Source organism: Anomalospiza imberbis, chromosome 17 (genome assembly GCF_031753505.1).
Source record: "Anomalospiza imberbis isolate Cuckoo-Finch-1a 21T00152 chromosome 17, ASM3175350v1, whole genome shotgun sequence".
In the NCBI taxonomy this organism is placed as follows: Eukaryota; Metazoa; Chordata; class Aves; order Passeriformes; family Viduidae; genus Anomalospiza; species Anomalospiza imberbis.
In genome coordinates this window covers 6943795-6965938 of record NC_089697.1, presented here as the reverse complement: position 1 = coordinate 6965938, position 22144 = coordinate 6943795, and the positions used below count along the sequence as shown (strand labels likewise).

General features: G+C 56.5%; 2 protein-coding genes and 1 long non-coding RNA gene across 4 annotated transcripts; 1 reads left to right on the top strand and 2 right to left on the bottom strand.

Annotated features, from left to right (window-relative positions):
• Positions 1-678: 678 nt before the first annotated feature.
• LOC137484111 (bactericidal permeability-increasing protein-like) lies at positions 679-7966 on the bottom strand. The gene is made up of 14 exons (XM_068207696.1): positions 7810-7966; positions 6897-6996; positions 6157-6285; positions 5571-5726; positions 5139-5202; positions 4640-4703; positions 4099-4190; positions 3758-3934; positions 3485-3544; positions 3193-3360; positions 2546-2878; positions 2129-2192; positions 1567-1643; positions 679-960 (listed from the first exon to the last, which is right to left on the bottom strand). Exons 1-14 carry the CDS (start codon positions 7922-7924, stop codon positions 913-915), a joined length of 1647 nt encoding a protein of 548 aa, XP_068063797.1. The 5' UTR covers positions 7925-7966; the 3' UTR covers positions 679-912.
• Positions 5417-18311, top strand: LOC137484113 (uncharacterized). Its single transcript, XR_011004751.1, has 2 exons — positions 5417-5523; positions 18084-18311. It is a non-coding gene; the product is annotated as an uncharacterized lncRNA (long non-coding RNA).
• LOC137484110 (bactericidal permeability-increasing protein-like) lies at positions 11797-20726 on the bottom strand. Of its 2 annotated transcripts, none has more exons than XM_068207694.1 (14): positions 20569-20726; positions 19479-19593; positions 18736-18864; positions 18150-18308; positions 17718-17781; positions 15763-15826; positions 15218-15309; positions 14877-15053; positions 14604-14663; positions 14312-14479; positions 13665-13997; positions 13247-13310; positions 12685-12761; positions 11797-12078 (listed from the first exon to the last, which is right to left on the bottom strand). In XM_068207694.1, the coding sequence occupies exons 1-14, from the start codon at positions 20681-20683 to the stop codon at positions 12031-12033; spliced, it is 1665 nt and encodes a 554-aa protein (XP_068063795.1). In that variant the 5' UTR covers positions 20684-20726; the 3' UTR covers positions 11797-12030. The 2 variants fall into 2 exon arrangements, with proteins under 2 accessions (XP_068063795.1, XP_068063796.1); XM_068207695.1 differs by having other exon boundaries at positions 18150-18305.
• Positions 20727-22144: the final 1418 nt, after the last annotated feature.

The window sequence follows — 22144 nt, the reverse complement described above, 5'->3', positions numbered from 1 at the left end:
AAACACCTCCAGGGACGGTGACTCCACCATCTCCATGGGCTGCCCGTTCCAAGGTCTAAGGACCCTTTCTGTGAAGGAATTTTTTCCTAATATCCAACGTAAACGTCGCCTGGTGCAACTGAAGACCACGTCCTCTTCTCATGTCCCTTGTTCCCTGGGAGCAGAGCCTGACCCCCACCTGGCTGCAGCCTCCTGTCAGGGCGTTGTGAGGGTGAGAAGGTCCCCCTGAGCCTCCTTTTCTCCAGGCTGAGCCCCCACAGCTCCCTCAGCCTCTCCCGGTGCTCCAGCTTCTTCCCTGGTACCACTGCCCTTTTCTGGACAGAATCCAGCACCTCCATGTCCATTTTAAAGTGAGGGTCCCAGAACTGGACAAAGCACAAACCCTTTCCTGGTCCTGTTTCCCCACTGTGGCTGATAAGGGCCAGGATGCCCCTGGCCTTGTTGGCCACCTGGTGCTCATGTTCAGCTGCTGTTGACCAGCACCTCCTGGGCCTTTTCCACTGTGCTCTTTCCAGCCACTCTGCCCCAAGGCTGGAGTGAAGGCACAGGACAGCAGGACACAGGTGTTCTGTGCTGCCTTGCCATGACCATGGACACAGCCAAACCAGGCTGTCCCAGTCCAGCTGCCATGTGGCCCTGTGTGGCCCGAGGTGCAGACAGAGACACCAACAGCACATCCCAAGCACCAATGTCTTTATTGCTGCTCAGAGGAAGGAGGGGAGGGGGTGGCCCAGGGCAGGTGACCCCCAGCTCATGGTAGCACCAGGTGAGGCCCCAGCTGGAGCATGGAGGGTCCGGACCAAGGCAGCAGTGCAGGACACTGGCAGGACTGGTGGTCTTTGGCTCATGCAGGGAAGGGCAAAGTGGTGAATGGAGCGTATTTAGTGCTGAAGGGCTCTCATCGCCTTATCTTCATCCCCGGGGCTGGAAGCGAACGTCTGCTCCAAGCAGCAGGAAATTCTGGGAGAAAGAGAGAAAGTGCTGAGCTGCTACGGGCTCTGGCAGCTGCATTGCCCAGCACCCATCACTTCCCTGAAGGGAGAATGGATTGGAACATGTGGCTCTGCCAACCCCTGTGCCTGTTTTTCCCCCAGCAGGTTCTGGAGGCGTTTCACAGCCACACCTCACTGCAGCTTTTTGCGATCCCCATGGTGACCCCACTTTGGGGTTTCCCCAAGGCACACCACAATAGGGGCTCTCTCTGCTCCCCTGGACCTGGTACAGCTCCTTACAGCAGACAAGGCAGGGGCTGCATCCTACCAGGCATCACAGCATCCATCCAAGCATTGCCAGTCAGGGAGAGTGGGGATTTGGGGCTGACACTGCTATAAAAACCGCTGTGGAAAATTCAGACCCCAGGCTTAAGAACTGGAGAACGATGTGGTGCCATCCCAGACACCCACCTAGCAGCCAGGAAAAGCAGAGAACTGGTTTGCTGCTGAGAGCTCCCATCCACCACTTCCTAGCACAGCTGGGGGAACTGGATTTGGAGGCTGTGCTGGTAAGCAGGGCTTTGTGGGCAGCAGGATGGGCCCCAGCTGGGGCCAGGTGCTCCCTCTCACTCACCTGGTGGAACCTCACAAGGATATTGGAGAGCTGAATCCTGTCCAGAAGTGGCAGAGGGAAACCCTCATCTAAGCGGGCTGGAAAAGACAACACATGTGTCTGCATTGGGATGGGAATGGGAGTCAAGGGAGCACAAAGCACTCAGAGAAGGTGGCCACCTCCTTCCCCCAGCCCTTTCCTCTCCTCCACTCTCCTGGGGCAGGCAGAGGAAACTCCTCCCAAGCTCCACAGAAGGGCTGTGTGTTGTGCCATGATAGCCCCCTTGGCCCATCCTGCCACCACTCTGGTTGAGCTGCTGGCGAGGCAGGAGATGCAGGGATTCGGGGAGAGGGTCTGGAAAGCATTAGGATATGCACAGGGCTCATTTTTTCCATTGCGTTGGCTGCTGGGAGCCTGACAGAGCAGCAACAAGCTCCCACCACTTCACTGCCACCTCCTGCACTCACTTTTCCCTGCATCAGCCTTGGCAATGAGGATTTAATTAGTGAGCTGGGACCACTTGGATGGAGCAAACTGAGAGGAGGGTGCTCCAGCAACCCTATTCCCCCCAGTAGGTTCTCACCATTGAGATGTGGGAGGAGGACCCTGGAAGTCAAGTAGTTCATTATGGACTGTAGAAATTGCACCTGGAGAGTGGGGAGAGGAAAAGCTTTAGTCTGTGGGACAGGAGACATGCAAACACTGGAGAATAACTAGGAAAAGACAACGTGACAAGAAGCTGGGATGGGCACACACTTTGCCAGAGACCAGCAGCTTTGTCTGGCTGCACTGGCAGGGAAGGAAAGGTTGGGGTGAGAGCAGCAATGGGTCTGGCTCCACATGCTTTCCCAGCCTTGCAGGCTGGGGCAGGAGGTGCCTGCAGGGTCAATGGGGGGGTGGTCCCATTTTGGCAGGCAGCAGGGAATGACTCCCTGTTCTGATCCCCAGTAGGCTGCCAGCTCCATGCTGGAGGCTCTGGTCGTGGTCAAGGATAGCTTACCTGGAAATGGCCGACAGCCGAATCCTTCAGAGACAGCCTGATCCTGCACAGGGACAGAAGTGGTGCCGTGGAGGATGTCCCAAGGGAGGGAGTGATTCCACCCATCAATGGCCATGCAGATCCCACTCCCTCCAGCCCCAGCTCATTCCCTCCACACCAAGCCCACATCCCAGGCACCTTCCCATCCCCTCTCTGTCCCTGGGCATCCAAAACAGAAACACCCCCAGCCACCCCCTGCCCAGTCAGTGGCTGCTCCCCTCTGTACCTGCCCACATCCAGGCTCCCAACGATGCGGCCGGATCTCACGTTGATGACAGCGGACACGTTCCCTGTCTGGGGAGAGAGCACAGAGCTCTGGCAGTGCTCACCCCACCTCACCCCAGAGCAGAGAGCCAGGGGACAGCTCTGACCAGCTGAAACACACCACTGCCCATCCAGGGGCGTGTTTGCACCCAGCATTAAACCTGGCATTTGTCAGCTCAGGAATTGTTCAGTTGGGGACACCCCCACTGTGCCTGGGCAGCACCTGGGAGCTCCCCTGGCAGGATCTGGGCAACTGCTCAGGACTGGGCCCTGCAACTGCAACAGGACTGGGCACAACTCAAACTCCCCTCTGCCCCATCGCCACAGGCCGTGTCTTAACTCACCAGGCTGAGGAGGAAGAGAGGAGCCAGGCTGGAGTTGGGAAGGATAGCATAAGCCTGGGCATCCACAATGGGCTGGAATGAGATTCCTCCTGGTCCAATAGTCAGGAATGGAGCAGTGGGAGTGGACAGCCTGAACTTCATTGGCATGTTTGGGTACATCTCCTCCAGCTGTGTGGGAGTAGAGAGAGGATGGGCATGATGGCACAAAGCCCCAGTCCTCAGGGAGAACACCTGGCACAGAGCAAAGCCTGTGTGTGCAAGAGCTCTGGACAGGCAGGGCCAGACTGCTCACCTGGGGAAGGAAGGCTGATAAGATAGACGTGTCCAAGCTGAATCCCGATTCCTTTGGGATCTGCAGGGAGAGGATTGTCACACTGGGGCAATGTGGCACAGAGGAGCCCATGGCGAGCCCTCCCATCCCCAAATGCTGCCATGTCTGACAGCCTAGCCCCATCCCACAGCCCCCTGCTCTCTCACTGGGGCTTCTCCAGGAACGCTGGCTGCTCCTGGAGCACCTCAGCAAATGGAACCCCTTTCCCAGCCCTGTCCCACTCATGCCACTCACCATGGCCTCTGTGATTTCAAAGACCAGTGCCCCAGCCTTGTGGTAGGCAATGCCAGCTGTGTTGAAGAAGTAGCTGGAGGCTCCAAAGTAAACCATGCGCTCGTGATCCGAGGGGAAGGCCAGTGGCAGCGGTGAGAAGGGGACAGCGGAGCGGTGGGCCAGGGAGTAGAATTCACCCTGGGAGGAGGGAGAGATTTGGAGAAGGGGTGCAAATAGCAGTGGGGCTCACATGCTGCCTCTGGCTGGCAAACAACCTTTGCAGCAGGCTCCAAAACCTTGGCTCCCACCTGCCTTTGGCAATGGCATTGGCCAAATCAAGTGTCCCCAGGGCTGCCTCTCACCTTCAGGTCTGCATCCAGGGACTGGGCAGTAGCTCTTGGGGGTGCCACTAAGGAGTAATCGATCCCAGTTTTGTCATCTATCCTGGCTGTGACTGTAAACACAAGAAAGAGAGGTGAGTAAGAAGGAGATGTTCAGGAAAGCTGGGAGCAGGTGGCCTCCTCTGGCATCTGGGCAGTGCCATGATTGCGCTTCCTGGTGCATCAGCTCACTACCAACTGCCCCTCTGCTTGCTTCTGCTAGGAGAAAAAACCCCCACTTTTCTCCTGACTTTTTCACAGCCATCTCCTGGACCTGAGGAATGGCCATCATCCCTAGTTAAGGTAGCCCAAGCCCCCACCAGCCCATGGGCACAGATTCTGAAGGAATTTCGTCAGCCACACAGGACACACAGTGATTTGTCTTTGTTGAGAAGGTGCTCCCCAGCTCCCAGCCTGGGTGCCTGAACACCAGGAGATGGGGAGTGGACAAAGTAACACATTCCTCATGGTTGGCAAAAGCTAGGAAGAGCTGTTCCTAAACCCACTTCCATCCTCCCAGTACCTGATAATGTCCGGAGCTGCTTCTGGAGCTCATTTTGTACAGACTTGGCCACATTGTCACAGACCTGCGGGACAGAAAGGCCACAGAGCTGAGCAGGGGCAGCTAGGTCACAGCCACACTCCCTGCTCCATGGCAAAGCCTGCTTAAGTAAAAGAGCACACAGTGATGATTGCCTCCATTCATCAGGCGGCACATTAAGTGTCCAAGACACAAGCAGGGTTTCTACCTACAAGCATCTGCTCAAAGCAATTTCCCCTCAGCACAGTTCAGCTCTGGGGAGATGCTTGGAAGGAATCTCATGTGGCCCATGCAGGAATGAACCGTGCAGAGCAGCCAGGGCATGGCCGAAAAAGAGCAACAGAGAGGATTAACCCACCCCACAGGCGTGTCCTGTGGCTATAGTTACATCCCTGCTTCTAATCCTTTGAGGACATCACCTACAAGTGAGGGCTAAAGACAACCAGAAAACCCAGGGCCCTGCCTTCCACTGCTCACATACCTTTCTCTCTAAATTCTTCCGCAACTTGGATTCAATAACGCTGTGGAAGAGGTTGTAAAGCCACCTGCAGAGAAACACAGAGAGAAGCCCTGGCTAGCTCAGATCCATACTGCAGAAGTATGTGCCCAGTAAAGGGAGACCCTAGAGATGCAAGACCCTGGGAGCATCATTCCCACACCGATTTGGCATCTGGCTTTGTCCCAGGGTTTACATTTGCAAACAGACTCACTGGTAAACCACAGAAGTCTGATGTCTGCCTTAACCACACTCACCCTCTGTTAAATGTGCAGCCACAGCAGGAGAAATTCAGGCCAGATTTAAGACCAGGCAACCTCAGATTTGCCAACAACCTACTCCTTGCAACAGGGCCACATTCCCATGGCAGGTGGGCTACCACACAGTGTTTCCAGACCTTCCAGTGAAGTCACATACCCAAGCTTGCCTGAAAAGCGCACTCGGACTTTGGAGATGCGGGCACTGCAGTCTGAGGTGCTGATGGTGGGCTTCCCAGTGGTGTCACTGCCCAGCCTCAGGATGATTTTCATGTAGACATTTTCTACCTTCAGGTTGAAAGATCCGTGTCCCCGGCTGCAGGGAGAAGGGGGATAAGAAAGGGACATTTGTCAATGACAAGGCCTGGTGAAGAGACCTCAAATCAGCTTCAGGATGAATCAATCTGGATCACTCTCCCCCATGTATGGTATCTCCAGAGGAGATTGGGAAAGTGTTTAAACTCAGGGGAACCACATTTCACTGGCACATAAACTAGGAGAGGTAACCTTTAAATAGAGGGGAGCAAGAGCAAGAAGGGGAAGAGTGACTGGAGGGTCCATGTATAGCTCCCCTTCCATGTGTCTTGTTCCTGCCTCCCAGCCTGTTTTATCCATCATATCTGGGGGAGCAAAGTGACAGCTGCCCAAAACACAAGGGAGAGGGAGAGGAGAAAAAACCTGTCCAATTCCAGAGAGGAAGACACAGAGTGGGTGCCTGAAGAGGGAGGGAAGAGCTGGGAACTCACATAAAGAGAAATTTCACCCTCCAGTCTCCATTCAGCTCAGCAAAGGCGTTGGAGATGGAGACCTGCAGGCCCACGTTGGAGATTGGGGTAATCCGTGAGTGTGGCAAGCGGAAACTGGGAATGCGCAGTCTAAAAATATATGAATAAAAAGAAAAGTCATGTTACAGTGCTTCCTTGCTCCCAAGCACAAGGCTAGGGAGGGAGGGAGAGAGTGAGACAATCAGGGAGGGAAGGAGGGTGAGCAGGATGGAGTCACTGCACTGGCAGCATCCCCTGCTGCACTTCTGCTGCTGCAAAACTACGCCTGGCAGGGACACACAGAGCAGAGTGGCACCTTTGGGAACGTGGCCCTTGCAGCCACCCAAGGCAGCTCGAAATGCTGCACTGCAGGAGCAGAGAGGCACCTGGGGCACCAGGGAGCCAGCATTTCCACAGGGACTGGGCTCCAGATTCACACAGAACATGGGCCCGGGTCCCACAGGCAAGGCCATCTCCACTGCCCAGGCTTTGATTGCACACAGTCCACCCATGACCAGAGTGCCGTGACCCTGGTTCCATTTTTCCCCTTGGGCAAAGAGTGAAACAGGAACATGCACCAAGGACAGGGCCAATATCTCAGGGAGCTGTGGAGGGGACAGGATGGTCCTCACTGCTCCGGGGGCCCCCCACTCTCCCCAGGCTTCCTGCCCCTCTCCTTGGTTGGGGGTAGTGGGTGGCTCCAGGCCACTGGCAAGGCTCACCTGGAGAGTGAATAGCGCACCTTCCCCGATTTACCCGAGATGTCTGGCAGCTTCAGCTGGGCCAGCTCCTTCTCCAGGATTGCGATCCCCTGCTGTTGGGCTGCAGAGACACAGGGAGAGCATGACTCCACAACTCCACCACTCCATCATTCCAGCCACAGGAGCTGGAGCTCACATCGGGCGCGCAGCAGAAGGATCAGAGGAGAGATCCAGGTGATGCTGCCTCCCAGGCTGGCTTTAGAGCAAACCTGTGAGCACACAGGCAATGCTCCCTGGTGCCCTGCTTGCAGCCCCAAGGGAAGGTGGTAACCACAGAAAGGAGAGAGGCATCCCAGTCCTCACTCTCCAGGCTGAGCAATGGCTGAGATCAGCATGAAGTCCGAGGCACTGGGATGCTGTGTGTTTCTCACACAGTGTATTTCAATCCATAACTGCGCTCTGCTGGAGCCAGGGCTCTGCCTGCCTCGATAAAACCAGCATGGGGCCCATCCATCTCCGCCACTGCCCCTCCCTAAACTCCCCAACTCCTCTCTCCTCTGCAGCTCCGTCCTCCAGGGCTCATGGCTCGGCTGCGTGGATGTGCTGTGGGACCAGCACCCTCCTGCTGTGCCAGCCTCCCACACTGCCTGGCTGCAGCTCCCTGAGACCCCCCAGGGCTGGACCCCTCTCCAGCGGCTGCATCAAGTTGTGGCGTGGGGGGCAGGCAGGTGCAACAGGGGAAGGCCTGGCCAGTGGTGCCTTTAGCACCCCTGGCCAAGGATTTCCCCACGCTGTCCCTGTGCTCCTCACATGGGCACCCATGGCCAACGATCCCCCATCCTGCCCTGGGACCCTGCCCTTCTCACAGGGTACTTGGCTCCACACCTCTGCCACCAGCACATCTGTGAGGAGAGAAATCAGAAGCAGAACCCACCGTAGTCCAATCCTGCCTGGGTGATCCTCACCACAAGGCCAGGGTTGGTGGCTGTGGTGAGTGCCAGGCACAAGGCCAGTGCCCCGCAAGCCACTGCCACGCTCTGCATCCCCATCCTGGCTTCCTGCAATGCTGTGCTTTGCTGGGCTCTCCCAGCCCACACCACCTTTATATCCCTGCCATAACAGGAACCTTGGGCAAAGGTGGTGTGTAGAGCCACGGGGGGTGTCACCAGGACTTCCTGCTTGGCCACCACCCTGCTCTGCTGTGCTGCTGGCACCATTGGCACGTCCCAGCACAGCGGCACACCTGGCGCCCCTCACCGAAGGTAGGGAAGGAGCAGTGGAAACTGGGAGGCAACAGCCCCATCTCCAGCTCTCTGTCACTGGCAGCAAAAGCTGGGAAGAGCCTGGGCTGTCCAGGAACAGCATCCCAGCCTTGCTGCTCTCCATCTCTGTCCCTGTCCTATGGCTCTCCTGGCTACTCTGTGAGCTGCTTCTCACACACCACAGACATGCCCAAGGAACCAGAGCAGCCGTGGGGCACAGCAGTGGCTAAAGAAGGCAGGTCACAGCTTCTCACCTCATGTGAGCAGATCCCGGGGACCCCCACACCCAGCAGGGCTGGCAAAGGAGCACCTGCCTGGGCTGGGCAGCTGCACCAGGGTGCCTACCTCAGTGGGGTGCCCTGCACCTCCAGACCCTGTCACAGGGCTCCTGCACAGAGCAGCCACATGTAGGAGGAGACATCTATCACCCCAGGATCAAGCTCCAAAGACACCACTTCTAAGGCCTGATATGTCACAGCTCTTGTCACGATTGCTGGAGACAGGGGCAGGAGCTGGGTGCAGCCAGGCAGGTGTGAGGGGGGAACACCCCTGTTCTTCCACAGCCAGGAGAGCTGGGCTGCCTGGTCTCACCTTTCAAGATAAAGGTGAGGGAGGGAGGAAGAAATAATTCAGTCAAATTCATTTCTTGTTCATGATGTCCAGGAACAGAAAACCCATGGTTGCTGATGCAGGCAGACCTCATGCTGGATCCAGGGAAGTCCTGGCTGCCAGAGGCAACATTGTGCCTGAATTCCATGGGCAGAGCTCCTTTTGCCCAGAGCTCCTTTTGCCCAGAAAGAAACATCCAAGAGCAGAGGAGAAAGGCAAAGGCCAAATCCCCACTCACAGCCTCCTTGGCACTGTTACCCTCCCTGTCACCCATCATCAGCTCTTCTCTGGGTCCAGCTCAGTTCAGAGCAGGAGCTCCAAACCTCCCATGGTGACAACCCCATCTCACTGAATGGCTGCATCAAAACAACATTCAAGATGTTCAGGAAGAGCATGGAGGAAGCAGAACTCTTCCATGAGGAGAAATGAAATTTTATAAGGAATAGCACAGAGAGGAAGCAAAACCAGGAAGTCTTCCCCCTAGCTTTGAACAAATTTTGAAGTTGAACTGAATAAATGCCTTCAAAGAGCTGAACCCTGGCTAAACACTGCCGTGTTTGGCAAGGAGCAGCCAAAACCACATCAAAAGCTCAACATATGTGCCGGTCCCAGTAATGCTTCCTGCAAGTGGTGACAGAGGGAATGGAACATGAAATCCTGCCCTGCTGGCCCCCACCCTTTGGACAGGTAAAGGCTTCTCCTGCTGAGCTGCTCTGCCTGTTCTTGGAGTGTGGGGTCTGCTCCATTGGGGAAAGGCTGGCTCCCCCAGGCTGCTGAAGGAGCAATGGGAATGGTCAGATGGGAACCAGGAGCCCAGGAGGACAGGGACTTGCAGGAGTCCTGTGCTGCTGTTGTCCTTTGCCCAGGACTGCAGGTCAAGACCCCTCTCCCCACTGTCCATAGGAACCCCCTGCTCCCCAGGCCAGGAGTCCCTCTGGCCCCACGCTTCTCAGCACGTGTGGGCAGTTCCCCATCCTGTCCCAGCTCTTTCCAAATCTCTCTCGTGGTGCCAAGGCTCAAACCCCCCTGCAGCCACGTGCCGGGGCTACCCAGGTACTACAGGCACCTGGCTCGGGCAGTTCTGCCCCTCGGGCTGTTAGCAGTGCAGACACATTTGCCATCTGCAAGAAATTCTGAATACATCTTTGTTCTGTGGTGCTATAACCTGCCCATTTGCCATCTGCAAGGAAATCCGGACACATCTGTGTCCCCCGGTGTCATTACCAGCCCGGGAATTCCCCGGGCAGCTTGTGCCAGTGCCAGAGGCATGACTGCTGCTGCTCCCCAGCCTTCCACTAGCAGGGATACGTGGGCTGGGGAACCATGATGGAATACCCATGGACTCAGTAAGAAAAGTGAGAGAAGCCTGCCTGGGTTCGGAGAGAACTTGGAAAGAGAAGTTGTCAGCCCAAAATAAAACCCCCCTTACCCATTTCCAGCCAGGACAAGTTAATTGTCGCCCACAGAACTGGGGAGTGGTCAGGACCTGTGGCAACTGTGGTTGTCCCCAGAACAGGAACTTCAGCACAGAGAGGTCACGGTAGGCATCAGGGCCTGCCACGACATCGACCAGCTTCTCCCTGTGCAGAATCTCCTCTTTAAACCTCTCGGCCATGCATCCTGCCAACAAAGGAGAAGGCTCCTCCTGAGGCAGTGCCTGCCCTCCCTGACTCCCCACAGCCCTTCCCAGCTGCTTCCAGCCCAGCCAAAGGCGGCTGCTGCCAGTGGGACTCGGGCGAGGCAGCCCGGCCGTACCCAGGATCCCGACGCGCAGCGGAGCACGAGCCTGGCGCCGCCGGGCCTTCAGCGCCTTGAGGTGCTGCAGACGGTTCCAGATGGCCTGCTCTGCCTTCTCCCTGGGGAGCCAGGACAGCGGGCTATTCCAGCTGCTGCTCTTGCCCAGAGCCCCAGCCTAAGCGGCCCAAGTGCTTTGTGAGGAGGATTCACCTAAAGGCAGGGAATCTAATGGCACCTGAGAGTGCCGTTTGTGGTGTGGGGATAATGTCTTCCCTCTGTCTTATCTGCTAGCACTTTCTTTGCCAGTGGAGAGCATCTCTACTGCAGGAACACTTTAGGGATTAAGCTCTTGGGGAGAAAAAGCGCCTTGACCATAGTACAGAGGGCGCTTTGGGGACAGACCGGCCGGGAAGGGACGGGGAGGCCCCGCCGCGGCCTCCGCCCCTCGGCGCCGCGTTCCGCCCCGCCGCCGTTCCGGGCCCGCCCCGCTGCTGGGCGGTGCCGCCGCGGCAATCACAAAATCACAGAATTAAATAGGCTGGAAAAGACCTGCGAGATCATCGAGTTCAGCCTGTGACCCAGAACCAGCATTTCAACTAAACCGGAGCACTGAGCGCCATGTCCAGTCTTCCCTTAAACACCTCCAGGGACGGTGACTCCACCATCTCCATGGGCTGCCCGTTCCAAGGTCTAAGGACCCTTTCTGTGAAGGAATTTTTTCCTAATATCCAAAGTAAACGTCGCCTGGTGCAACTGAAGACCATGTCCTCTTCTCATGTCCCTTGTTCCCTGGGAGCAGAGCCTGACCCCCACCTGGCTGCAGCCTCCTGTCAGGGCGTTGTGAGGGTGAGAAGGTCCCCCAGAGCCTCCTTTTCTCCAGGCTGAGCCCCCACAGCTCCCTCAGCCTCTCCCGGTGCTCCAGCTTCTTCCCTGGTACCACTGCCCTTTTCTGGACAGAATCCAGCACCTCCATGTCCATTTTAAAGTGAGGGTCCCAGAACTGGACAAAGCACAAACCCTTTCCTGGTCCTGTTTCCCCGCTGTGGCTGATAAGGGCCAGGATGCCCCTGGCCTTGTTGGCCACCTGGTGCTCATGTTCAGCTGCTGTTGACCAGCACCTCCTGGGCCTTTTCCACTGTGCTCTTTCCAGCTACTCTGCCCCAAGGCTGGAGTGAAGGCACAGGACAGCAGGACACAGGTGTTCTGTGCTGCCTTGCCATGACCATGGACACAGCCAAACCAGGCTGTCCCAGTCCAGCTGCCATGTGGCCCTGTGTGGCCCGAGGTGCAGACAGAGACACCAACAGCACATCCCAAGCACCAATGTCTTTATTGCTGCTCAGAGGAAGGAGGGGAGGGGGTGGCCCAGGGCAGGTGACCCCCAGCTCATGGTAGCACCAGGTGAGGCCCCAGCTGGAGCATGGAGGGTCCGGACCAAGGCAGCAGTGCAGGACACTGGCAGGACTGGTGGTCTTTGGCTCATGCAGGGAAGGGCAAAGTGGTGAATGGAGCGTATTTAGTGCTGAAGGGCTCTCATCGCCTTATCTTCATCCCCGGGGCTGGAAGCGAACGTCTGCTCCAAGCAGCAGGAAATTCTGGGAGAAAGAGAGAAAGTGCTGAGCTGCTACGGGCTCTGGCAGCTGCATTGCCCAGCACCCATCACTTCCCTGAAGGGAGAATGGATTGGAACATGTGGCTCTGCCAACCCCTGTGCCTGTTTTTCCCCCAGCAGGTTCTGAAGGCGTTTCACAGCCACACCTCACTGCAGCTTTTTGCGATCCCCATGGTGACCCCACTTTGGGGTTTCCCCAAGGCACACCACAATAGGGGCTCTCTCTGCTCCCCTGGACCTGGTACAGCTCCTTACAGCAGACAAGGCAGGGGCTGCATCCTACCAGGCATCACAGCATCCATCCAAGCATTGCCAGTCAGGGAGAGTGGGGATTTGGGGCTGACACTGCTATAAAAACCGCTGTGGAAAATTCAGACCCCAGGCTTAAGAACTGGAGAACGATGTGGTGCCATCCCAGACACCCACCTAGCAGCCAGGAAAAGCAGAGAACTGGTTTGCTGCTGAGAGCTCCCATCCACCACTTCCTAGCACAGCTGGGGGAACTGGATTTGGAGGCTGTGCTGGTAAGCAGGGCTTTGTGGGCAGCAGGATGGGCCCCAGCTGGGGCCAGGTGCTCCCTCTCACTCACCTGGTGGAACCTCACAAGGATATTGGAGAGCTGAATCCTGTCCAGAAGTGGCAGAGGGAAACCCTCATCTAAGCGGGCTGGAAAAGACAACACATGTGTCTGCATTGGGATGGGAATGGGAGTCAAGGGAGCACAGAGCACTCAGAGAAGGTGGCCACCTCCTTCCCCCAGCCCTTTCCTCTCCTCCACTCTCCTGGGGCAGGCAGAGGAAACTCCTCCCAAGCTCCACAGAAGGGCTGTGTGTTGTGCCATGATAGCCCCCTTGGCCCATCCTGCCACCACTCTGGTTGAGCTGCTGGCGAGGCAGGAGATGCAGGGATTCGGGGAGAGGGTCTGGAAAGCATTAGGATATGCACAGGGCTCATTTTTTCCATTGCGTTGGCTGCTGGGAGCCTGACAGAGCAGCAACAAGCTCCCACCACTTCACTGCCACCTCCTGCACTCATTTTTCCCTGCATCAGCCTTGGCAATGAGGATTTAATTAGTGAGCTGGGACCACTTGGATGGAGCAAACTGAGAGGAGGGTGCTCCAGCAACCCTATTCCCCCCAGTAGGTTCTCACCATTGAGACGTGGGAGCAGGGTACTGGAAGTCAAGATGTTCATTAAGGACTGAATCATTCGCACCTGGGCAGTGGGGAGATGAGAGAGGAAAAGCTTTAATCTGCGGGACAGCAGACATGCAAACACTGGGGGATAATTAGAAAGTGGAGATGAGGAACTGGGATGGGCACACACTTTGCCAGAGACCAGCAGCTTTGTCTGGCTGCACTGGCAGGGAAGGAAAGGTTGGGGTGAGAGCAGCAATGGGTCTGGCTCCACATCCTTTCCCAGCCTTGCAGGCTGGGGCAGGAGGTGCCTGCAGGGTCAATGGGGGGTGGTCCCATTTTGGCAGGCAGCAGGGAATGACTCCCTGTTCTGATCCCCAGTAGGCTGCCAGCTCCATGCTGGAGGCTCTGGTCGTGGTCAAGGATAGCTTACCTGGAAATGGCCGACAGCCGAATCCTTCAGAGACAGCCTGATCCTGCACAGGGACAGAAGTGGTGCCGTGGAGGATGTCCCAAGGGAGGGAGTGATTCCACCCATCAATGGCCATGCAGATCCCACTCCCTCCAGCCCCAGCTCATTCCCTCCACACCAAGCCCACATCCCAGGCACCTTCCCATCCCCTCTCTGTCCCTGGGCATCCAAAACAGAAACACCCCCAGCCACCCCCTGCCCAGTCAGTGGCTGCTCCCCTCTGTACCTGCCCACATCCAGGCTCCCAACGATGCGGCCGGATCTCACGTTGATGACAGCGGACACGTTCCCTGTCTGGGGAGAGAGCACAGAGCTCTGGCAGTGCTCACCCCACCTCACCCCAGAGCAGAGAGCCGGGGGACGGCTCTGACCAGCTGAAACACACCACTGCCCATCCAGGGGCGTGTTTGCACCCAGCATTAAACCTGGCATTTGTCAGCTCAGGAATTGTTCAGTTGGGGACACCCCCACTGTGCCTGGGCAGCACCTGGGAGCTCCCCTGGCAGGATCTGGGCAACTGCTCAGGACTGGGCCCTGCAACTGCAACAGGACTGGGCACAACTCAAACTCCCCTCTGCCCCATCGCCACAGGCCGTGTCTTAACTCACCAGGCTGAGGAGGAAGAGAGGAGCCAGGCTGGAGTTGGGAAGGATAGCATAAGCCTGGGCATCCACAATGGGCTGGAATGAGATTCCTCCTGGTCCAATAGTCAGGAACGGAGCAGTGGGAGTGGACAGCCTGAACTTCATTGGCATGTTTGGGTACATCTCCTCCAGCTGTGTGGGAGTAGAGAGAGGATGGGCATGATGGCACAAAGCCCCAGTCCTCAGGGAGAACACCTGGCACAGAGCAAAGCCTGTGTGTGCAAGAGCTCTGGACAGGCAGGGCCAAACTGCTCACCTGGGGAATGAAGGCTGAGAAGGCAGAGGTATCCAATCTGAATCCCGATTCCTTTGGGATCTGCAGGGAGAGGATTGTCACACTGGGGCAATGTGGCATAGAGAAGCCCATGGCGAGCCCTCCCATTCCCAAATGCTGCCATGTCTGACAGCCTAGCCCCATCCCACAGCCCCCTGCTCTCTCACTGGGGCTTCTCCAGGAATGCTGGCTGCTCCTGGAGCACCTCAGCAAATGGAACCCCTTTCCCAGCCCTGTCCCACTCATGCCACTCACCATGGCCTCTGTGATTTCAAAGACCAGTGCCCCAGCCTTGTGGTAGGCAATGCCAGCTGTGTTGAAGAAGTAGCTGGAGGCTCCAAAGTAAACCATGCGCTCGTGATCCGAGGGGAAGGCCAGTGGCAGCGGTGAGAAGGGGACAGCGGAGCGGTGGGCCAGGGAGTAGAATTCACCCTGGGAGGAGGGAGAGATTTGGAGAAGGGGTGCAAATAGCAGTGGGGCTCACATGCTGCCTCTGGCTGGCAAACAACCTTTGCAGCAGGCTCCAAAACCTTGGCTCCCACCTGCCTTTGGCAATGGCATTGGCCAAATCAAGTGTCCCCAGGGCTGCCTCTCACCTTCAGGTCTGCATCCAGGGACTGGGCAGTAGCTCTTGGGGGTGCCACTAAGGAGTAATCGATCCCAGTTTTGTCATCTATCCTGGCTGTGACTGTAAACACAAGAAAGAGAGATGAGTAAGAAGGAGATGTTCAGGAAAGCTGGGAGCAGGTGGCCTCCTCTGGCATCTGGGCAGTGCCATGATTGCGCTTCCTGGTGCATCAGCTCACTACCAACTGCCCCTCTGCTTGCTTCTCTATAGAAGAGAAAAAAGCTTTTCCCTCCTGGATGTTTATCAGCGATGCAAACCATCTCCTGGACCTGAGGAGCGGCCTTGATCCCCCAGCTAAAGCAGCATGAGCCCCTGCAAGTCCTTGGGCACTTATTCTGAAGGGATCTCCACCGCCTGACACAACACACAGTGATTTGTCTCTGCTGAGAAGATGCTCCCAGCTTGGGTGCCTGAACACCAGGAGATGGGGAGTGGACACAAAGTAACACATTCCTCATGGTTGGCAAAAGCTAGGAAGAGCTGTTCCTAAACCCACTTCCAGCCCCCCAGTACCTCTCAGCGTCCGAATGTACGTCTGGAGCTCACTCTGCACAGACTCGACCACATTGTCACAGACCTGCGGGACAGAAAGGCCACAGAGCTGAGCAGGGGCAGCCAGGTCACAGCCGCACTCCCTGCTCCATGGCAAAGCCTGCTTAAGTAAAAGAGCACACAGTGATGATTGCCTCCATTCATCAGGCGGCACATTAAGTGTCCAAGACACAAGCAGGGTTTCTACCTACAAGCATCTGCTCAAAGCAATTTCCCCTCAGCACAGTTCAGCTCTGGGGAGATGCTTGGAAGGAATCTCATGTGGCCCATGCAGGAATGAACCGTGCAGAGCAGCCAGGGCACGGCCGAAAAAGAGCAACAGAGAGGATTAACCCACCCCACAGGGGCAGGAGCACTGACTGCCCTGAAGCTGAGCTTTGCTGAACTCGTACAGCTCTGTGTGCCAGGACAGGAAAGTGCATGTGTCTGCCTCTGTCATCCACAACTGAAGCCCTGGCATTTGTGGGGATTTTATTGCTGGCTCACCACTACCCTCGGAAATTTACTGCGGTGCACTGTCCTGCAGATAGCTGAGGAAATCTCCACAAGCTCCTTTCAATGTTTTCACTGTAACATCACAGCCACCATGGGCAGGATCCATCCGTCATCTGTCTGACTGGGCATGCAGCCCACAGAGCTGATGGTGAGATGCAGCGCTGCAGAGGGGCAGCGACCACACTGACAGAGATGAGGAGGAGGAGGCAACACAGCCTTGGGCATGGCCTTAGTGACAGCAAGTTGCAGCTCTTCCCTGTCCCCAGTGATATTTTTCTGTCTGTGCTGGAAATGCTCCATTGCTGCCTGTGAGGATGTTGCTGCAGGCATAAAAATGCTGTCCCAGTGACTGGGATTTCCCCATGACCCGCATTTCCCTGTGACCTGGATTTCCCTGTGACTAGGATCTTCCTGTGAATGGAGTCCCAGAACTCGGGGTACTAGAACTGCCCAAGCATTGCAGCAACAGCAGGAGGCAGACACGGGCTGCCTGGCCTGGGCTGAGGCCCAGCTGTGCCCAGGGTGCAGCTCAGTCCTTACCCCTGCCCTCTCCTGCCCATTGCCCCTCACACCATGACTCCACAAAGACAATGAAGAATGTGTGTAGGGCAGAGGGGGTTTGGAGGAGGAGCAGAGGGCAGTGGGGTCCCTTTGCAGTCCCAGAGCTGTCCTGCTTCCAGGGGACAAAACAGCAGAAAAGGCCTCTGAGCCCTGTTGTTGCTCCTGCTGCCATACCATCTGCTGCCACAGACCCCGGGGGACTTGGGAACATTGTTGCATGGAATTGGGAATAGTGCCTGGGCAGGATGGGATCTGCTGCAGGAACGGAATTTGCCTGTTCTCCAACTGCCTCCTTCCCAAGCAAGGTTCACATCCAGAGAGGCTCTAACTCATGCCAGTTATCCTTGTAGTAATTATTGCTAACAGCTTGTTTCCATGTCTTGTTGCAGGTCTCCTGCATGTCAGTGTCTGTAGTAGGCAGCGGTACCAGAGCTCCCTGACCGCCCTCAGTAAAACAAAACACCAAATGTCTGAAATCCAGGAATGATCGTTTCCCCCCAAGTGCTCCCCAAAGCCCTCCAGAATACGGCTGGTTAAAGGACAGCTCTGATCAGGTTACAATGAGTTTGGCTGAGACATAAGATCTAATTAACTGACCACATGGAAAGAAAAGTCTTTGTTAATTAGGAACCAATTATGCTGGGCTTTGGCAAAGGCACCAGGTTTCAAATTCAGCCTGAGTCACTCTATGCTATGGAGCCTGCAACACCCATTCCTTCGGTTTTACTGAATTGGCAACAAAGTCATGTGCTCTGGCTACAGTTACCTCCCAACATCTATCTGATCCTTCCGGTACATCACCTAGTGAGGGCTAAAGACAACCAGAAAACCCAGGGCCCTGCCTTCCACTGCTCACATACCTTTCTCTCTAAATTCTTCCGCAACTTGGATTCAATAACGCTGTGGAAGAGGTTGTAAAGCCACCTGCAGAGAAACACAGAGAGAAGCCCTGGCTAGCTCAGATCCATACTGCAGAAGTATGTGCCCAGTAAAGGGAGACCCTAGAGATGCAAGACCCTGGGAGCATCATTCCCACACCGATTTGGCATCTGGCTTTGTCCCAGGGTTTACATTTGCAAACAGACTCACTGGTAAACCACAGAAGTCTGATGTCTGCCTTAACCACACTCACCCTCTGTTAAATGTGCAGCCACAGCAGGAGAAATTCAGGCCAGATTTAAGACCAGGCAACCTCAGATTTGCCAACAACCTACTCCTTGCAACAGGGCCACATTCCCATGGCAGGTGGGCTACCACACAGTGTTTCCAGACCTTCCAGTGAAGTCACATACCCAAGCTTGCCTGAAAAGAGCACCCGGACTTTGGAGATGCGGGCACTGCAGTCGGAGGTGCTGATGGTGGGCTTCCCAGTGGTGTCACTGCCCAGCCTCAGGATGATTTTCATGTAGACATTTTCTACCTTCAGGTTGAAAGATCCATGGTCCCGGCTGCTGGTAGAGGGGAATGAGAAAGGGACATTTGTCAATGACAAGGCCTGGTGAAGAGACCTCAAATCAGCTTCAGGATGAATCAATCTGGATCACTCTCCCCCATGTATGGTATCTCCAGAGGAGATTGGGAAAGTGTTTAAACTCAGGGGAACCACATTTCACTGGCACATAAACTAGGAGAGGTAACCTTTAAATAGAGGGGAGCAAGAGCAAGAAAGGGAAGAGTGACTGGAGGGTCCATGTATAGCTCCCCTTCCATGTGTCTTGTTCCTGCCTCCCAGCCTGTTTTATCCATCATATCTGGGGGAGCAAAGTGACAGCTGCCCAAAACACAAGGGAGAGGGAGAGGAGAAAAAAACCTGTCCAATTCCAGAGAGGAAGACACAGAGTGGGTGCCTGAAGAGGGAGGGAAGAGCTGGGAACTCACATAAAGAGAAATTTCACCCTCCAGTCCCCATCCAGCTCAGCAAAGGCATTGGAGATGGAGACCTGCAGGCCCACGTTGGAGATTGGGGTAATCCGTGAGTATGGCAAGTGGAAATCACGAAGGCGCAGTCTAAAAATATATGAATAAAAAGAAAAGTCATGTTACAGTGCTTCCTTGCTCCCAAGCACAAGGCTAGGGAGGGAGGGAGAGAGTGAGACAATCAGGGAGGGAAGGAGGGTGAGCAGGATGGAATCACTGCACTGGCAGCATCCCCTGCTGCACTTCTGCTGCTGCAAAGCTACGCCTGGCAGGGACACACAGAGCAGAGTGGCACCTTTGGGAACGTGGCCCTTGCAGCCACCCAAGGCAGCTCCAAACGCTGCGCTGCAGGAGCAGAGAGGCACCTGGGGCACCAGGGAGCCAGCATTTCCACAGGGACTGGGCTCCAGCTTCACACAGAACGTGTGCCCGGGTCTCACAGGCAAGGCCATCTCCACTGCCCAGGCTTTGATTGCACACAGTCCACCCATGACCAGAGTGCCGTGACCCTGGTTCCATTTTTCCCCTTGGGCAAAGAGTGAAACAGGAACATGCACCAAGGACAGGGCCAATATCTCAGGGAGCTGTGGAGGGGACAGGATGGTCCTCACTGCTCCAGGCCCACCCCCTTCCCCCCTCCACTCTTCTTGCCCCTCGCCTGGTCTGGGGGTAGTGGGTGGCTCCAGGCCACTGGCAAGGCTCACCTGGAGAGTGAATAGCGCACTTTCCCCACACGCAAGACACGAGAGTCCCCCGAGATGTCTGGCAGCTTCAGCTGGGCCAGCTCCTTCTCCAGGATTGCGATCCCCTGCTGTTGGGCTGCAGAGACACAGGGAGAGCATGACTCCACAACTCCACCACTCCATCATTCCAGCCACAGGAGCTGGAGCTCACATCGGGCGCGCAGCAGAAGGATCAGAGGAGAGATCCAGGTGATGCTGCCTCCCAGGCTGGCTTTAAAGCAAACCTCCAAGCACAGAGCCCTGCAATCACACTGGCAATACTGCCTGGTGCCCTGCTTGCAGCCCCAGGGGAAGGTGGTAGCCACAGAAAGGAGAGAGGTGTCCCAGTCCTCACTTTGCAGGCTGCTAATCAGGTGAGGTGTGTGGGAGATCTGAGGCAGTGGGCTGCTCCATGCCCATTGCCAGCAGGCGAGGATGGATGGAGCTTATGTCCCAGGGAGCAGCATGGCATCACTGGGTGCTGCACCCCAGCCTCCATCTGAGAAGGGGAGTCACGTTCTCTCCCACACTGCCTGGCAGAGCTGCCTGGTAAATGAGCTGTTTCTCACACAGTGTATTTCAATCCATAACTGCGCTCTGCTGGAGCCAGGGCTCTGCCTGCCTCGATAAAACCAGCACGGGGCCTATCCATCTCTGTCACTGCCCCTCCCTAAACTCCCCAACTCCTCTCTCCTCTGCAGCTCCGTCCTCCAGGGCTCATGGCTCGGCTGCGTGGATGTGCTGTGGGACCAGCACCCTCCTGCTGTGCCAGCCTCCCACACTGCCTGGCTGCAGCTCCCTGAGACCCCCCAGGGCTGGACCCCTCTCCAGCGGCTGCATCAAGTTGTGGCGTGGGGGGCAGGCAGGTGCAACAGGGGAAGGCCTGGCCAGTGGTGCCTTTGGCACCCCTGGCCAAGGATTTCCCCACGCTGTCCCTGTGCTCCTCACATGGGCACCCATGGCCAACGAGCCCCCATCCTGCCCTGGGACCCTGCCCTTCTCACAGGGTACTTGGCTCCACACCTCTGCCACCAGCACATCTGTGAGGAGAGAAATCAGAAGCAGAACCCACCGTAGTCCAATCCTGCCTGGGTGATCCTCACCACGAAGCCAGGGTTGGTGGCTGTGGTGAGTGCCAGGCACAAGGCCAGTGCCCCGCAAGCCACTGCCACGCTCTGCATCCCCATCCTGGCTTCCTGCAATGCTGTGCTTTGCTGGGCTCTCCCAGCCCACACCACCTTTATATCCCTGCCAAAAAGGGAACTGCTAGTCAGGGTGGTGTGTAGAGCCACGGGGGGTGCCCCCAGGACTTCCTGCTTGGCCACCACCCTGCTCTGCTGTGCTGCTGGCACCACTGGCATATCCCAGCACAGAGGCACACCTGGTGCCCCTCGCCGAAGGTAGGGAAGGAGCAGTGGAAACTGGGAGGCAATAGCCCAGTCTCCAGCTCTCTGTCACTGCCATCAATCCCTGCCTGTGGCAGCAGTGAATGCTCAGTGGAGCAGAGCTGGGTTTGGCATTGGCAGCTGAGCCTGACAGAGCCACATTCCTGCAGCCTGCACCCAGCAAAAGCTGGGAACAACCTGGGCTGTCCAGGAACAGCATCCCAGCCTTGCTGCTCTCCATCTCTGTCCCTGTCCCATAGCTCTCCTGGCTACTCTGTGAGCTGCTTCTCACACACCACAGACATGCCCAAGGAACCAGAGCAGCCGTGGGGCACAGCAGTGGCTAAAGAAGGCAGGTCACAGCTTCTCACCTCATGTGAGCAGATCCCGGGGACCCCCACACCCAGCAGGGCTGGCAAAGGAGCACCTGCCTGGGCTGGGCAGCTGCACCAGGGTGCCTACCTCAGTGGGGTGCCCTGCACCTCCAGACCCTGTCACAGGACTCCTGCACAGAGCAGCCACATGTAGGAGGAGACATCTATCACCCCAGGATCAAGCTCCAAAGACATCACTTCTGAGGCCTGATATGTCACAGCTCTTGTGACGATGGCTGGAGACAGGGGCAGGAGCTGGGTGCAGCCAGGCAGGTGTGAGGGGGGAACACCCCTGTTCTTCCACAGCCAGGAGAGCTGGGCTGCCTGGTCTCTCCTTGCAGGACAAAAGCGAGGGAAGAAGAAATTATTCAGTTGCTTTCATTTCCTGTTGGGGTCCAGGCACAGGAAACCCATGGTTGCTGATGCAGGCAGATCTCATGCTGGATCCAGGGAAGTCCTGGCTGCCAGAGGCAACATCCTTGAGCCAATTAAGGATGTTGTGAAATGCAGCTGTTGCTCAAGCACAGCAATCCCTCGGTGCTGCAGCCTCATGAGACCCCAAGGGATGAGGCCACGTTGTCCATTCTGGAGGAACTCGGCACGTGGAGATTGAGGATAGAGGGACCAAGTCATTCTGTTGCCCTTTGACTTTTGTCCCACAAGTTTTCAGCAGGGTCACTTGCAGGCTGCCTGGCAGACAACCAGCAAATGCCCACTGGGCGCGAATGAGTGGCTATGGCTTTGGAAAGGGGCACTGCAGTCACTATCAGCTCTGGGACCTGGGAAAGGGGGACATGGCAAGGATGGTGCCAGCAGAGAGGGACAAACCAGCCAGGGAAGAGCTGTGTCCCACAGGCACCCACCATCACCACTCGCAGGTTGTGACTCT